This window comes from Nomia melanderi, chromosome 4 (genome assembly GCF_051020985.1).
Source record: "Nomia melanderi isolate GNS246 chromosome 4, iyNomMela1, whole genome shotgun sequence".
NCBI classification, from domain to species: domain Eukaryota; kingdom Metazoa; phylum Arthropoda; class Insecta; order Hymenoptera; family Halictidae; genus Nomia; species Nomia melanderi.
The window spans coordinates 10,625,849-10,644,463 of record NC_135002.1 but is presented as its reverse complement, the minus strand read 5'-3'; the positions used below and the strand labels follow the sequence as shown (position 1 = coordinate 10,644,463).

Genomic DNA, 18,615 nt, shown 5'->3' with positions numbered 1-18,615 from the left:
TTTAAAGCGGAGAGCGAAACTACTTACTTGAAACGCTTCGAGATCTCGCGCGATGATTCGACTACGTTTTTGAAATTTGAATTTAAGTTTGAACGTAAATTTGATTTTTATGCTTATAAATATTTTAAATCTTTTCGAGGAAGTTGGAGTAATGCGCAGCTTATTATTATTATACTGTACTAAAGCATTACTATATCAGTGATTTGATCCTCTTCGCGGTATCTAAGTCATATTTTAAGTTAATTGGAGATTCTGTCTAATTTTTATCGCGGAAATTGTTTGTATTAGCAGCTGCTCATAACTTTCAGTTTAAATACAGATAAATTTTAAACTAATAAGCTTCACATTATCATTCTTCACACTTTGTTGCTCACTCGTGGCTCTTAAATTGAAATTCAGATTTATTAATCAAGTTAACGAGTAATTTGTACTGTACTATATATTCCCATAAATTTTTGCTCTTTTTCCTCTGTTTCCTCGGTTCTACGTTCAATTGGGTTATCTGCAGAGATACTGTAAGAATTATTAATGTCGATTATTCTACAATTACTTACTCGAAACGTAGTTATACGAACCCAATGAAAATATAAAAAGCGGTAAAAATGATGTTTAAAGAAAACGTTAGATAAACGTACGATGAATGTAATCATTTTAATTACATTTGTTTATTAATATTGTGACAACAATTATTTTCTACAGTCTTTTGTATAGATATTTATACATAGATATTTTTTGTAACACTGATATGACTTTATTACTTCTGTAATAACAGGCAAGGCTACCTTAACGAATAATGCAATCGATAAGAGGAATAACTTTTAATTGTTTTTTCGAGAATAAGGTAAATTTGTGCAAGAACTCCGCCGGTCGTCGAGGAATTATAAACATTAAAGAATAAAGAATAAATCTATATTCTTAAATATAAAAAATTATATTTTATGATTTCTTTAATTCACTGATTTAATCATTGAAAGTCCATTCAATTACTGCGACTGTCAATTGTACATTAAAGAATACAGGAATGTCGAATGACAGGTTTTAAGCACAAAGGAAAATACGATTGATCTATTGTTAATAGAAAAAGAACAAAATAGAATATCCTTTGGAACGTTTCTTCGATTACACTTACAATCTTTAATTACAAAATTGTTGTATGCATATAGACGTAATAATAAACTGTACACATTCACACGAGGAGCAAGTTTTTTCAGAGACATTCTGTGACTGCTAATACTGACTGTTTATAAGTATACAGACTACAGACGCTTTCTGAATACAGTAGAACTCTGATCTTCGAGGCACGTTGAAGTGAAATGCAATTCAATGCGTAATAACACTCTCACTCAGGCAAGAGGAAATTCAGAACCTTTTATTTCAATGCTGCAGTAGATCTTATGAATTAAAAACTCAATGAAAATATTACTAGCAAAGCATTATTATAATGTCTCCAATGAAAAGCTAAGATTTATCGTAGTCATCGCTAGACTGCGAATGTTCCCATAATTTTCAATCGTTAAAAAGGAATTCTTTAAAACCCACATTGAATAACAACTTATCTTTTCCATTCACAGTTCCAATGTATTCGGAATAATACAAACATAACAGAAAATATCATATCAACGTTTTATCGTGCATTACACAGTCGAACACATTCCAAACACATAAATATCCGTAATGTAATCTTCAAAGCTTGTTGCAACTTGCATCTCTTACAGCTGAAAATTTTATTTACCGGTCGCATCACCAAAAAGTTTCAGTTTCAAGATCTGAACGAAGACAAACCACCAAATCAACCCGACAGAACATCGAAAAAGAATTTTCTATGAAATTTTCAACATCGTAGGATGGAGAAAGAAGAAAACAAATATAATTAATCACTTAAATAACGAGAAATTGGTATGTGATTTTTATCTTTCCTATTTAACATGTTATCTACCGACAGTTATTGAACAGTTCAACAAAGATTCATAACCAACACGTAAAGATTGCTTAATAACTACTTCAAAAGCAATATCAATTCAATTTTCTTCGAAACAACAGTTCAAAATTATTATTCTATTAAGCTATTATTAATTAAAATATTATTCAATATTACTAAGCCGCTTTTTGATATAAAACAGTCATCAAAACTCCTATTAATAGCCTCTCGGTAAATAAAATATTAAAACTTCAATACATAAACAATTTCTCAGTTTAAAAAATTCTCGTTTGCGAATGGTTAAAAGACAGAAAGTTAGAAAAAATGGAATAACAAGCTCCAATCAATCAGAATTCCACTATACACCGTAAAACTCGCTCGATCCCGATCGGATCGTTGTTGCAGCCGATCGCTGCCGCCGTTCGCCATCTCTCCAAAATTCATCGGTCCGTTCATTAGAAAAAACTCTCGGCACACCATAGCCAGTGTCTTCGTTCAGCACAGCCCATTGTCCATTTTTCTAAGGGTCGACGACTTTCTATGGTGACGCTCGTATTGTCCCAGTAAGGATTGAAAACAGTTACAATATCGGTTTCGATTCTTGGAACAGATAAAAGAACTGAACGAATATCTGAAACTGTTACTTGAATGTGTCAGTTCTGAGCGATATCAGTTTTGGTTTTAGAATTGACATTATGTCGGTTTCATATCGGTTTCACAACTGTCACTTTCTAGTTATCCGTTGGTTCTATGCCCTGTAATTGTTGTCTTTTATTTTAATGTTTGTTGTGATTCGGTTCTACACTGTAACGATCGATTAACTGTAGTAACCAGTCTTCAGAGCTGATATTACCTATATCGTTTATCGACTTTGCGTCGATTTTACTGCCGCTTTTGATTCTGCATGTCATTCAAACCGGGAACCGATACAGAACCAAAGAACAACGAATATAATATAATTTTCCGATTTCACTTTGACCAAAAACACTATCAATCGAAACAAATAGGATCCATAATAGTCACGGTTATTTCTTTGCAATTACTTTCGATTCTATATCAACTATTACAATGTAGAACCAAACTGTAACCTAAAATAACAGTTACAAAACATAGGATCGATACAGAACCAAAGAACAACGAATATAATATAATTTTCCGATTTCACTTTGACCAAAAACAAAAACGATACCGATCGAAACAAATGCGATTCGTAATAGTCACGGTTATTTCTCTGCATTTACTTTCAATTCTATATCGACTATTACAATATAGAACCAAACTGTAACCTAAAATAACAGTTACAAAACATAGAACCGATACAGAACCGAGGAACAACGAATATAACATAATTTTTCAATTTCATCGAGACCAAAACCAAAAGCAACATAGGTTAAAACCGATACGATTCGTAATAGTCTCGGACATTTCTCCGGTTCTCCTGTTTTAATCGTAACCGGCGGTGCATAACAGTTATTTCCGAGACCGTTTCAATCCCTGTATCCCGGGACGACGATCCTCGACGGTTGGATTGCCTTGGTTCGACGAATTCACGGTGTCACCCTGCCCTGATCGTCGACCGGCTGGTCAGAGCTTGTCCTGCAACGCCTGGCGCAGCTCTTCCGTCGCTTTCACCACGTCCTGGGTCTGGCGCAGGTGAATCTCGGACCGCGCGTGCTGCACCGTCGAGTTCGATCGCCTGATCGAGTTCCCGCTGCCGAATTTCGGCCGTGGAATTCTCACGCGTTGCACATCGCTCAGCCAGGACTCCATGGTGGTCTTTTTTCGGCGCCGCCCTGAAACAAACCGGACCGACCGATTCCTCTTAATCAAGCTCCGTTAGGACGTGACCGCGAATCGAGTGCGTGGTTAGGGGGGCTGCGGGGATTTACGCGATTTTTATCAGGAAATATTGGCCCCTTGCACTCGAAAATTTTCTACTAAAAGTGTTCAACGTTTTCCGATGAAACATAGAGATGTTGTTTGAAACCAACTAATGGGGAAACGTACATAAATCAAGAGAAGGAGGTATTTTATAATTTTGAAAATAAATGTCGACATTTCGGTGAGATCGAACTGTCATATTTGGAATACTAGATTGCACACAAATGATTTAATTACTCAAACAGCAAAATATACATTGTTTCTTTATTATTTAAGCCTCTGGTATATAATTTGGCTTCTTCTGTTGAAGGTTTTGTATACTTTAAAGAATCTTCGTTTGCAAATGTTTATTCCAGTATTTCGATGCGTTATATAAAGATTAATGTTACGTATGATCTTACAATTTTACTATATCGAATTAAGTGGTGACTGAGAGTCACCAGAATATTTGAAAAAATTCTATATGTTGCATATATACATCAGTATTTGGAACACTGCAATACGTTGCACATATGCGTCACTATTTTCACGAACAATTTGCTGATCCTGTATGTTGAGCAAAGTATAATCTGATTACGTCATTAAGATTGTCGATTAAAACGCAACTTCCAGCATGCGTCTAAATACCCATGGGTAGTGTTGTACGCGCGCAGAAAATTTAGGTTACTCGTGGGAACGCGAAACTTCGCCTCGGTTTTAGAATAAAATTGGGGAGATCGTTAGGGAAACTCTTTGATGGATTAAGTAAGTCTGTCCGGTTGATTGAAATTGATTACTGCAATTTAATTGATCGATCCATTCACGGAACGAACGCGGACAGCTCGAAGGAATAAAAATGTAGAGACGTACTAACGTTGATTGATTGGAAAATCGGAATCTTCGGCTCGTCGTTAACGTTGACACGAGACCGAGAACATTAAAAAATGTACATTTTATGCGAAAGAATTAAACGTGCATTTTGATTTCTTTTTTTATCATTGCATTTAACGTACTGACAGAATTTCATATTACCAACTGACTAATTTTATTGGACCGTAACTCTCCGAAGAGACGGAGAAAGTTTTAAAATCAATTTTCTGTACAATTTGTGTGTCAAGCTTATCGTTAAAGAAACTCGGACGTAATGAGGAGTTTATGTTATCCGCAGAAGTGTTTATCTTATACCTTCTTCGGTGAAAGTGTCGCTAAATTGCGGATCCATCTTCTCCGAAAGCACAGGTACAACGTTATCTGCTACTGCAATTAAACATCGTTTTCGCTACTCCAGTGTTCTAACTTTCTGCCTGACAGATCGGCTTTTACTACCAGAATTTCACGCAAAAAATTTCTAAATGCGCTCAAAGTGAAACAATCCGTCTATAAACACTTTCATATCACCATTCTCCACACGTTGTTGATCGTTCCTAATTTTCAAGTTATAATCGTAAATTATTCACCGTGGAGAACGAGTTCCCTCGTCATTAACAGTTTTTAACAGATTTACGGAATAACTCCATTTCTCTTTTCTCTCTTCATCCCCACTATCACATTTACTTCTTGTATTTATTTAAGGATATTCGGTGGTCAATTAAAAAATTACCAATTTTTCGTCGAATTCAATATTTACGGTTAAGCAAAGATAAAGTGTGTCGCTTTGACATCATCACATGAAACTTTTAAAAAGTTTTGAATTCATCGGTTCTTTTTAATTTAATTGAAACAATTCAATGTTTTAATTCACCGAGTCTCGTATTTGTGAGATACTTAATTTAATTGTACCATTGAATCAGCTCCAAAGATTTGAGGACGAATGTCATCATATTAGAAATATCGAAAGTTGCTATTTGTGATCGCAAATTCTAAACGAGTAACTTCATTGCTTAAACAACAAAAGATAGTTTTCTAGTTTACAGTTTCATCTCCTGGCATTTCAAAGTTTGATAAGTAATTTAGCTTCTCGTGGAAAAGAGTTTCGTGTACTTCAAAAGATCCTCGTCAGCAAAGGGTTAAAAGTGACGCGTGACGTGCCACGGGTTTCGTATAATACGACGAGGAACAAACGGGAACGCGCCGGTGGTCATTGCCAGTCGAGGGCAATGGGTCATGCGAGATACGTGACAAAAAAACCGAAGAATGTCACTGGGCCAAGCCGGCTGGACATTCCGGCCGCATGATCCGAATCTTAATCAGCCTCGGAAAATCAACCGCGGTGCGTTTACACCTGAAACACGTTACTGGGTCACCTTCGTTGACCCTGCTGCGTTCTTTTTGTCTTTTCCGAGCCAGAAACTTTATTATTTTTTTCACTATTATTACATTCATTTTTGTTTTACATTCATTTATTTTTTCGGGGACATCATTGAATTTGAGAAAAATAGAAGATAATCTTTGATGGCAGTTGCTGCGTTCTTCTTGTCTTTTTCGAATCGATAATTTTATTATTTTTTCCGCTATAATTACATTCATTTTTCTATTTAGTCACATCTATATTTTTCCGAGAACACCATTGAATTCGAGAATAATAGAAGATAATCTTTGATACCATTGTTCTTGTCTTTTTCAAGCTGATAACTTTCATATCATTCAGTCAGGCACGATCATTACATTCATTTTTCTATTTAGCCACGTGTTTATTTTTTCGATGACACGATTGAATTCGAGAAAAATACAAGAAAATTCTTCGAGTCTTTTCCGTACCAGTTATGCTATTATCTTTTCAGTATTATTACATTCTTCTATTTAATTAGACGTTCATTTTGTCAAAGATACCTTTGATTCGAAGAAAAGAATGCAAGTAAGCCATTTATACTGATTGATGTATTTTTCGAGTTTCTTTGCAGCTAATGAACGTTCTCTTTTCCGTTGTCATTATGTTTGTTCAGATTTTTTTTCTATTCCACGACTAATTCAATTTTTAAATGACACTTTTAAATTTGAAAAGAACAAAAGAAAATTATTCTAATTATACAATGTGAACAGATATTCTAATAATGATCGTAATACAGAAATGAAAATACGCAGTCCAATTGTCAATACTCCCAATGACTTAATACCATTGAGTTTGTCTTTATCGGTGCGATTGATTCTAGAGTTCTCGACAGTCGGCGGAATCGACTAGTACGAACGATTTAAGAGTTTAAACGAGATTAAAATGTCCGCGTATCTATCGTTCGTTTTATCTTCTCGGCACATTTTTTAAGAGACGCAAAAGATTACGTTCCCGAGTTTCTACTTCATTCCCTTTTGTGCGTGGATTTTCTAGAAAGAAACCGAACTCTTCTTAACACATATCGATTATAGTTTATCGTTTGAGAAATCTAATAATTCTCTAATTCATTTTAAATGTTACACATTTAATACCGTTGATTCGGCATTGCGCAAATTGAAATTAAAGTTAATTGAAATCTTCTTAACCGTTCGAGAATTCTATCGTTAAATACAGAAAACAGCGAAACAATATTCTACTTTTTAATTGCTTACATAATTAAACTATATGATCATAATTTTCAATTCTAACGTGTTTAACGTGTTAACCGATTTCACCCCGAGGTTCTCATTTAAGACATGCTCTTTTCTGCAAATGAATTACAAATTTTGTACAATAATAAAATCTTGCTTAGAAATAATTTTTAAATGCTGTACACTACTTCTTATTCTCGTTACTACGACCAACCCGATATCAATATTTATAGCCGCAATAAAAAGAAATGGTTACGTCACGTTTTCATCAATACGATAAATTTCAGTTTGTATAAAAACTTGATCCTTACCGAATTAAGCAAATAAATTAAGAACGAGCTATAGAAACTGAATATTAGAACACAAGCAAACATCAGCTAAGCAAAAGGTCTTGTTTCAGTAACAATCTTCTCAACTGTAATATTCTAATCAATCCAGCAAATCTTCGAACCAAAATATTGAAGAAAGTAGACTAAAACAAGTCACTGACTTCCTAGACACAATGCTAGCTTGTAACTTTAAATAATAATATCTATAGGATTCATTTCCTTTTCTTTATGTAAAATATTGGATTATAATCGTCACAAATATGCGACGTTAGTAGCGATAGCGTTAAAAATCGCTGATCTCGCGGCGTCAATGGCAGCCCTAATTCAATCAGTGACTATACCGAGAGGGTTAACCCTTAACGGTCGTAAGTCAGCTCTGACGTGACAACAGTACTTTGTCGCTGCGGTCGAGTGGCACGTGTGAGGTGACAAAACGGATCATGTCTTATCAATTGCCTTGTCAGTTGAACATTACCGACGGAGCGATTAACGTGTCTAGTGATATAACAGTGCCTTTCTAATCAAATAAATAAATCATTTACAACAAAAATGTTACTAGAAACAACTACAACCTAGTGAGACCTCGCGTATCCTGCCACGGTGGTCACCGGTGACCGGAGCTTCCGAATTGCTTAAATACAATTACAATAAGAAAACCGATGTCGAATAAAAGTGATTAGTAACACGAGTACCAAAACATGATACCAAATCATCAATTATATCTAATACCATTTGCCTTTCTTATGGGAGAATACGTATTTCTACGCAAAACGTTCGAAATTCTCATGGCAGTCAACGTGATACCGAGCTAGCGTCTGATAAGGGTTAAAACGATCGAAGGGGATCGAAGGTTCGAGCCAGGAGGAGACCGAGTCGTATTCGGATTCCGGGAATGACACGATCCGTCCTCGAGGAGGGGGGGTTTACGATCTTGTTTACGTCCTTTCTTCCCTGGGACTGTGGCCGCAGTAAGAAACACGGAATGATACGTCGATAGTATCTCGCGAAGAGCCGGGAAGAAGCTCTGCGTTTCTGAATCTTACTGTCCCCTCCCCCTGCCCCGCTGGTCACGTGAATGACGCCACTGTCGGGCGTTATATTATTCCCCGGGAATCACGTTTCCCCTCGCGGGCACTGGAAAATCGGGGTAAACGGACGACGGTTGGTAATGTAGACGTAACGATAGTCAAACACGGAACGCTATTTACACAGTATCTCCTTCTGGCCGGGGTTCGAACGCGCGCCGTAGAGGAGGGAACTTAATTTCGCAATTTCGCGGAACGACCGTCAGGTATGCGAAGTACGTGCGCCGTGCGCGAAGCGCGATGTAAAGGGTGTTTTAGAAATATATGCCGCGACCACCGCAGCGCGATTCTACGCGTTCGTTCGACGGAGAAGGATGCGAGGAATTGCTAACGCGAATCGTTCTCACTTCGGAGGGAGGGTTAAGATTTCTTGATGTTGCATCGTGGTTCAGTTATTGAGGAGATGAACAGTTTGAACAGGATTTATTATTGCTGCATCGTGGTTCAGTTATTGAGGAGGTGGTTAGTTCGAAAGGAACTATAGGTTAGAAATGAATAGTATGGAAATGTATACTTGCAAATTGTTGTTGAAGTTTCTATGGTAGACTAAAGGACAGTGATGATCCGGTTATTTTCTGTTACATGGTGAATCACCGGACTCAACTCCATAAGACTTCGTCCTGTATCAAATTGCGGTAGATTTTGTCATTTTTCATCATAACGGAATGCAGGCATTGCACTCGCTACCAAGACTACATAATCGATATTCATGTAACAGAAACTGGACACTGGATATCGCGGTCCATTATGTACCGACGATGAATATTTTGCGAAACGAGTGAGCCGGGTACTTGCCTCCGGCGCGCTACGCCACTGCACGCGCTGGCGCTGACCTACCTCACCCGCGCCGCTATTGGTGGATGTTTAATCTTTAATAACTCGAGAACGAAGTCGAAATTGCAATTTTTTTGTTCGACATTTTTGTCTTCTATCTTTGTGTAGAAGCACCGTGCAAATTTTCATTCGCCTACTGACATTGCTTGTAATATCTCCGAGGAAAGGAAATTGAATTTTAGAAAGATTTGACGAGATAAATATCTTAGCATTCACGCTAATGATCTAGTTACTGTTTAAAACAATAAACATCAAACGCTGAGTTTCATATTCATTCGGATAGTGTGCACTGGCAATTGTAACTGTCAGGAATGATGAAAATCACGATAAGTTCAAGTCGACGTCGAGCGCATTATCATAACGAGTGAACATAATTATCACTAATGACTCGCGAGGCGTGAAAAACACTTCGCAGTCGCTTCCTTCATAATTAAAATTGTTCTCTTGGCTGTATCGCCCGGGAAATGGGGAACGGCGAGCGGCGGATCGTGCACGCATTTCGCGAGACCTCGGATGTGTGATCGATACGTTCAGCTCGAACTTCGACGGTGGCAGTTTGGTTAAACGGTGAAAGGAGCAATTCGCGGGACGATAAGAAACGATCGAACCGGTTAAAAATATGGATTCCCACACTCGCCGCCGCTCAGATACCGTACAGAATGAACAGTTAGACGTAGTCGAGGAGCCACTGGCCACGGCGAGCCGTCCAGAAACGTTCCCAAGCCGCGCGCGACTTTTTTTCATTCGTCGGCCTTGCATTATCCAGCTCGCCAATCGAGGAGTATTTGTGTGAAAAGGTTTTAAAATGCTAAACATCAAATCTTTCAGGACGAAGAAAGATACCTTACGTTGAACATTATGTTCAAATGATGCCTTTCAATATTATTAGTATTATGGATAACTGCCACTATACTGCTGATGATTATTCACAAAAGGAAAATTGTACTTAATTCGTATACTACAGTACAATAATAAAAAGAAATGTTTCACTTTTGTCACTCACAGTATTTTCTACAGCTCTTCGATTATTTCTACGAAATCTTTCGAGATTTAGAAATTTGAAAGTACGGTAAAGGCATGATTAATTATGTTTTATTTGTCTGATTCTGCCATCTTGGTACCAATTCATTCGGATAAAGGAGGTTATATTGCATTCCTAATTAGCGAGATACTATTTTACCCAGACTCTGAAATTGAATTTTGAATTTTGAGGAACCGAATGAAATTTCAACCTCTAATCGAAAATTTCTTTATTCAGTTAAACTCGAAGTAAAAAACTGTTTCAAATACATCGCGAATCAATAACGAAGAAAGTAAAAACTACGATATCACCTAGAATAAACAGAAAATTCTTCGATTGTCTCGCGGCTGCTTACAAACGGAGGATAATGCTAATCCGCATTGTCGATCCGCGGCTCAATTTGACGCAACTTTATTCAATACCGCGTTGCTCAAGGTAACGCGAGAACCGCGGGAGAAACGCGACAAGAAAAACGAGCCGTTGCGAAATCAACGAGGTTGCCGCGATTGCAGTTGCCCACTAAAACAATAACGAAACACGCAGAAACCGCGACGAGGCGCGAGGCGATAACGCCGATTATCTCCGCCTTCGTCGATCCGCGGCGATTAAACTTCAGCGACTTCTCGATATCCGTTTCCCATTAACTGCGATACTGACGAACGCCGAGACGCTCCGTTCAAATCGGATATCGTCGAATCGACGCGCCGTAATTCAAAATACGCGGAAATAGCAGTGGAGATTAGTTTACATAAAAAGAATTGTCTAATTACTCAGATTATTAACACTTGACGGTCGACAATTTTTTTTTAACTTCTTTTAACTTCTAACATTTATGTTCATAGAAAACTCAATTATGCGTCGAAGTCTTAGATACTGAAAAGAAAGACACTACATGTCAGTCTCTCGTTAGTTGGATAATTAAATTATTCATATACAGTTTTCGATTTTAGATACGGAAACTCGAATTTGTCAGTATAACGACATTAAGAATTTAGGAATGCTTTAGTCTAACTGGGAATCAAGAATTAAGTAAGAATTTTGTAAGTAACTCGGTTCCGTATGCATGAAGAATGAAGTATTTACTAGAAACAATTAGTATTTATTAAAAACACCGAGGAAATACTATTATAACTTCAAGTTACAATCCGAACTTAACCCAGACTTGATACAGCCGAAGCAAGAGTAGGGTATACCTACGCCCAATATATATTCATACGTTGACTGTCACCGATGTTCGGAGCATCCGAATTACAAGAAATATCTATAAAACAACTAACTTCAAATACAAATGTTTAGTAGCGTAAATAACTAAATAACAGTGTAACGCAAGAATTGTGATAGCAAATAATTAATAGTTCTTCCTTTTAATCTTTGCTACAGAAAGAAATAAGCGATACGTAAAACGCTGATGTTTTTTGTGGCAGTCAACGTGATAACATCATCATGGCAATCAACAGTGTCACACATACGTCATGCATAGACGCGACGGTTAAATTGAAGAATATCGCGCGAAGGATATTAACACGTTGAATGCCGCACGATTGCACGGAGCAAAATACACGAAATGGAAAGAGATATAATATTGAATTGCTCAGTTGAATTGCGTTATTGTTACTGCGCGTTTTTCTTGTTGAACGTCACCACATTAGGTAATATTATTTATAATATAGTAATGTTTTTAAATAGTCACCGTTTAATTGCAGTTAAATTACAGTTTATTTTATCGATCTTGAAACATTGCATGTTCGTTCATTTAGATTTTGGAAATTAGAGTTTTAAAGATGAGACAATTAGAATACTCGTTTGCGTTATTGCATCAGTGAAAATCGTCGGAGACATTGACTAAATGATGTTTGTGAAATTCAATATGAGTGAAATTGACGTGTTCCGTAAACCTAGCGTTAGATTGAAATATTTTTTAAAATGCTCCATCGATCTGTCTAGCAAGTCTAGAACGAATGACGTTCCGCATCGTTCAATGCGTTCGACGTTGTACGATACAGCGATTAAAAAAAACCTGCTTCTCGGGATGTTCGCGATAACGGAGTAAAACGGAATTGGCGGGGATATCAGCGATGCAGCAGTGGTTCGGATAATTGATGTTCAGGTGACTGACGCTTCGCTGTATCTATTCACAGAGCGCACGAACGACGCGGCCGCAAAGAAAACGTTAATGTTATTCACGCGCGAACGAAGCGGCACGCGAAGCGCTATCACGCTGACGTTTTTAAATTCCTTCATCGGCAACTCTCGGTTTCTTAACTGAAACGAACTATCTGAACTGGTCGTGTCAATGATACTTGGCTGAAAATGACTCGCGAGCAATTTGCTACAACAGATAGTGAACGATTTTCGAAAAATCGTGTCAGAACGATAAAACGAGGATTACATGAAATATAAGAATCGAATAGATTAAATGAATTAAGATTGTTCTTTTGTAAAGTTTCCTTAATTTACGACTTACGAAAAAAAATATTTTCAATATGTAATACTCGAATGATTCAGAATCTGGACCACCGTGGTAGTCAACGTGTGAACCCCTTGTCCTATGATTTCCTACGCAACTATGCTTGATGAAACTATTTGATCGTTAATCATTTCTTAGAAAACGAAAAGAATTTGTTACTTATTTTATGTGCACATTTACTGTAAAGGTTAACGATTGAACATAGGAAAGCAATGCTCAATTCATATTCAAACGAAGTAAACAAAATTTACATTTATCAAATTCACTTTGACACTAGAACTATTGAGCGGTTATTAATATGTCCAAATTCATTGATCCTTATAAATACTGTAACAATAGATCTTTTTTATGTATTTACATATTTGTTACAAAGTATTCAATTGAAACTATTGCTTGTATTTCTTTTATTTTTAAAAATGAAGATAAACAAAACTGTTTTTAAAGTAATTATTATCACAGACAGACAATTAATAGATAATGAAGGAAAATATGTTTTCGATTAAAAATAGTTTCGTTTATCTTCAGTTTTAAAAGTAAACGAAATATAAAGAACCGCAGTATTTATGGGATGGGCAAATATTTATTTTTAAGATCTTTTCCGATACTGAACATTTTCAATCAAACAAGTAAATTCAAACTCGTCATTATAACGGTAGTTAATTCTATTAGTATGAACCCTTTGCGGACGAATGTCGATATTCCGGCGAGATGAAATTTTCATATTTCGAAGACTAAGTCACAAAAAAATGATTTAATTACTTGAATAACAAGAAATCAGCGCGTAGTTTCCTTTTGTTCTGTCAATTATACAATTGATATATAATTTAACTTCATCTGTTGAAGGTTTTGTACATTTCAAAGAATCTTCGTCCGCAAAGAGTTGAAATTTTCGTCCGACGCGATATCATAAAGCGAGGGGTTAATAAAAAAAATAAATGGCACCCCCGCCACGCGGACAGCGTTGATAGCGACAAACAAGCGGACGCTGGATCAGGTACGCGGGGAAAAGGGTTGCAGGAGGGGGAAAAAAGAGAAAGAACGGGCCGGTGCACGTGCATCGCGCGCGCACGCACCTGGAACGGTTGCGAGCAGCTTAATGATTTCTCCACGGCTGCGCGGGGATTTCATCAAACGCACGGGCACCGGCTGCGTTTCCTAATCGAAGTGCTCGTTTCTTTCTCTTTCTTTTCGGCGAAGAATTTTTCTCTGTCGCGCGGAAAGAAAATGGCTCGGACAGCGGCCCGCACGCCGATAATTCAATGAAATATGATTTTTAAAACGGACAGGCGTCGAATGAAAGTACCTCGACACTGCTGTGTACGTTTCCGAACGGCGGGACCATTTTTATCGCGACATTCGCGCGGAATATGGTGGAACCATCGTTGATTGCGATAGAACTGAAAAACGTCCGGGGAATTGGAAAATATTCGGCACGTACCTTTTTTATGGCCGCTCGTGTTTAAGTTATTGGACGGAAATGGAGACCAGAGTCGGGAACGAGGAAAATCTATGTTGGGAAGTGTCTTCCGAGGTAACGTGGACACAAGAAAATTTGGAACGTAAGGATAACGAAAAAGACAGTTTGTCGATGAGTTGAATTGAAGAGTTGATATACTTTTCTCGTTTGTAGTCGGAAAATATTTCATTGAATTTTTGGTGAAATAATGTAAATAATGGTAATATAAATAATATGAATATAAATAGTGTTAATATAAATAATATAAATAACATTAGTGATAATAGTAATTATTATATTCTTATTCTTAAAAGGAACAATTTTCACGTTCATCGTTGCCTTTATCCACGTTTGTTTTCAAGATACTCGACTCAACAGCTTCTCTCGGTTCTTCCATTAATTTGTAAATTTCTTGACCGGTAAAGAGAACGGCTCGAACAGTCAGATCGCCAAGTTCGCCGTGTACGGCTGGATCATTCGCTGTTTAACGGCGAGATCGAGTACCACTATACGGAAAGGCGTTGAAAATTTCTCTAGAAAGGTGAAATCTATTCGCATAAAATAGTAATCGTTCCAAACGAACGTTGCAGTAAACATAAGCCAATAATCGCGCGAGCGTTAACGACGCAGAAAGAATGTTTGTCAAGGGGAGGAATATTATTCCACTTATCCCGGTCTCGCGGAACGTTTCCGTCGGGGTTTTACGAACTCTCATGCGCCGACGCGGATTCGTTACTTTTAAGTGCAGGCTAGCCCGTAAAAATGTGGGTTAAAGAGAGATTTGTTATTTTTCTAGAGTACACGGAAGAGACACGTGATTCCGGGGGAATTTTATTCCAGCCATACGAGACTCTATTAGGTTACAAGTGAAATATCAAGTTCGTTAAACCTTGAAATATAAATGCAGAAGAGCCGCGGCTCGCTCGCTACGCCGATATTTTCGCGGGCATCGTCGTAAAGTTTCGCTCGAGGATTTTTAAGACCGCAGTAAAAATCTGGACAAATTCAACTACCCGGTCGGATCTTCAGAAACCGAATGCATAATTTACACTTTCTCCCTCCCTCTTTAATTTCCGACACCTCGCATCCACGAGCTTCTACTCGTTATTCCTCGTAGAACGTCGAAATCGTACGTCCATATCGAAATTTCAAGTTAACGCGTCGAATATCGGACGATTTCGATGAAACGAAATACACAAAATGCGAAAAATACAGTGTCAAACTATTCAGAAAGCTTCGTTATCGTTTTCGCACGGTTATCATCTTGCCGAATGCCGTTATAAGTTGCGTCATTTATAATATAGAACATTTTTCCAGTACTCGTTTAATTGATTGAATTACAGTAACTTCGTGACAGTCAACGTGTTAGTGTCAATGAAAGGTAATCACTGGATCCTAAGCCATTATTAATCATTTCTTATCGAACCTTCCTGCAATGTAAACACTACAAATGAAACACACCTGACCCTTGATTCACGCGAGAATCCGATCCACGTGGATTCGTTCCGCGTGAGTCCGTCGGTACAAGAGAAAACAAAATATTGGAAAGAAAATGTGGTAGAAGTTTTGGAAAGACATATTTATTTCACATATCCAACCAAAGAAGATAATAATAATGACATTGCAGACAAATAGAAGTATTCTATTCGATATTACAAATTCAGAGCGTGAATACTACACGTAGTTTTAGTAGTTTAGTAAATCGATGATAAGGTATACTAGTCATTAACACTAAAACTACCGAACAGTTAAATTGATTTTATGAAATTTCTCTATAGAAACTCCAATTGTGCATCTATTGAAACTTTAATTAATTTCAAATTCAGTTTGCGTATTGCTAAATCAATTTCCTTAATCATTTATCAGAGAAACATCTGTTATCTTTTTAATAATTTCAAGAAAATTACATCAGGAATGAAAATCCCGAAATTACCGATTCGAAACCACGTCTTATCGTTACATAACGCGTAATCTCTTTACATCACGAACGAATACCAACCTGCCGGCAACAGTCCCATAAAAATGCAGTCGCACACTGTCATCTTGATGTTTTCTAATTCCTCAGGCACGCGGGTGACGTGGTAATCGGATCTTGGCGAGCTGCCACGTGGCTCGAACCCTCGTATCCCTTTTTCGAGATGTATATTTGACGGGGGGATATTTCCCACTGTAACCAGCACGCGAATTATCGCGAACAACGCCCGGAAAAACGCAGGAACGACCGAGCGAAACGGTCGGAGCAGAGCGAACGGAACAGCTGGATCGCTCGCGCGCGAGCGCGCACAGAAAAAAAAGTTTGAAAAGCACACCCGATCGGCGCGGCACTCTCACCTGCTGGAAACCTGGTCGAATATCCCCGGGAATTCCACGAGTCGATAATCATCAGCGCGTTATGAAATCGAACGTTGATCGACGCCGCTCGAAGGAAACCGACGATAATCGCGTCGCGCGTTATCTGCTTGATTAGCGGCGGCCAGTGCAAATAAAATGGTTTTTCGTCCCCGATCAAAGAATCTGCCCGATGTTCGCGAGCGTTAACATTAATCCTACCGAACAGCTAAATTGACTTTCCGAAATTTCTCCATAGAAACTTTAGTGTATTTATTGAGCCGTTAATTGATTTGCAATTCAGTTGGCGTATTGCTAAATCGATTTTTTAAATCATTTCCCAGTGAAACATATCTGTTGTCTTTTTAATAATTGCAAAAAAAAAGAAAATTTCGACCAGTGTTGATACGTTTCACTTTATCCGGGAATATTCGAATCTTCGCAGTTGATTTAGAATGAAATTTCTCGGCACGTATTACGTATAATACGTAGTCCGTAGTTACGTATAGTCCGTAGACTGCGTTTGTTTTTAGGAAATAAAATGTTAATAGGAGTAGGTAATGGTGATGATGATAGTAAGAAAATATTAATAGTGTGGTATAATATTGACATGTTGATTACGGTGGCCAACGATAGCCAGAGTTTCCTAATTACTTGAAAACAATTACAAGAAAACTGATGTCGAATTAAAATGTTTAGTAACATGAGTAACTAAATCATAGGATAAATAATAAGAACTATGATAGTAAACCATTAACACCTAATTCTAGTATCATTTTCCTTTGTTAGAGTGTGATAAGTAATGTTAAACGAAACGCTCTAAATTCTCGTGACGGTCAACGTTAAGTAAATATTAACTCGCATCTAACCCAAATGACTGACTAACGCGGCCATCGGTTAGGAGACGAAGTTCTGATCTAGGAGACTGATTTTTTTCGCAATTACGCTCAACGAAGCTGTTTTATTGTTTATAATTCGTTGGAAGAAGAAAACAAAATATCTATTTTACACTTACACTAAAGCATTGCAAGTAAGTATTCAATCCGGTCTTAGAAGAATTAGAAGAATTTGTTACATTCTATTTGAAATATTCGCTACGAGTCTGCCACGATATTGCAAAGCGTGGTTAATGATTGCTATCACAATTTTTCACGTTTCTATTTTTGGGAACTGATCCTGTTAACGTTTTGTTCTTGAGCAGACGGATTTTTTTAATCGTCTTGAGAATTGTTTATGAATCGAAGATCAAGAAAATTTTTATATTGAAAATTCGATGATATTTGACCAAACTTTGGTCTGTATAATATTAAATCTTCTTGAACTTCGATTTATCTCGAACGGCTGGGAGATTAATCGAACACCCAGCAGCAGTAAATGAAAGACAGTTAACCGAAACTACCCGAGAAGGACGAAACTTCTCCGAAGATTAATTCGGAAAAAAGAGAATCTAACGGAACGGTCTGAGCGAAGTTACCAGACTCATTGTACAGAAGTTACTCGGACGTCGGACGAATTCATCGAAACCGAAAATTCATATTCTCGGCAAGACGTGGCTTGCAATGCAGCGAAGTCCATTTGACACGTTTTGAGCCACCCTAATTACATATTAATGACATATAAATTATGAAGATTTATTCACGACAAATTACTTCTTTCTGTAGTCTTGAAAATCAATTTTTATTTAGAACAGATATTTTATTTCCGAAATTTTTAATTAGAATCTACAAGGTGCAAGAAAATTAAGCTAAAACTAATTATAAATATTATTTAGTTCGTAACAATCCAAGAAGAAATACTGGATTATAAATATTTTAATTCTTGCAATGAGTATAATCTTTTTTGAAACGTTCAGTTCTGC

The 18,615-nt window shown here is 37.3% G+C and overlaps 2 protein-coding genes across 3 annotated transcripts in view; one reads left to right on the top strand and one right to left on the bottom strand.

Annotated features, from left to right (window-relative positions):
• Window positions 1-18,615, top strand: part of dysc (whirlin protein dyschronic) — a 161,950-nt gene that overhangs the window by 105,207 nt on the left and 38,128 nt on the right. The window lies entirely within an intron of this gene.
• Window positions 1,099-16,861, bottom strand: LOC116429578 (uncharacterized). The gene is made up of 3 exons (XM_031982672.2): window positions 16,761-16,861; window positions 16,429-16,596; window positions 1,099-3,711 (listed from the first exon to the last, which is right to left on the bottom strand). The coding sequence occupies exons 1-3, from the start codon at window positions 16,810-16,812 to the stop codon at window positions 3,503-3,505; spliced, it is 429 nt and encodes a 142-aa protein (XP_031838532.1). The 5' UTR covers window positions 16,813-16,861; the 3' UTR covers window positions 1,099-3,502.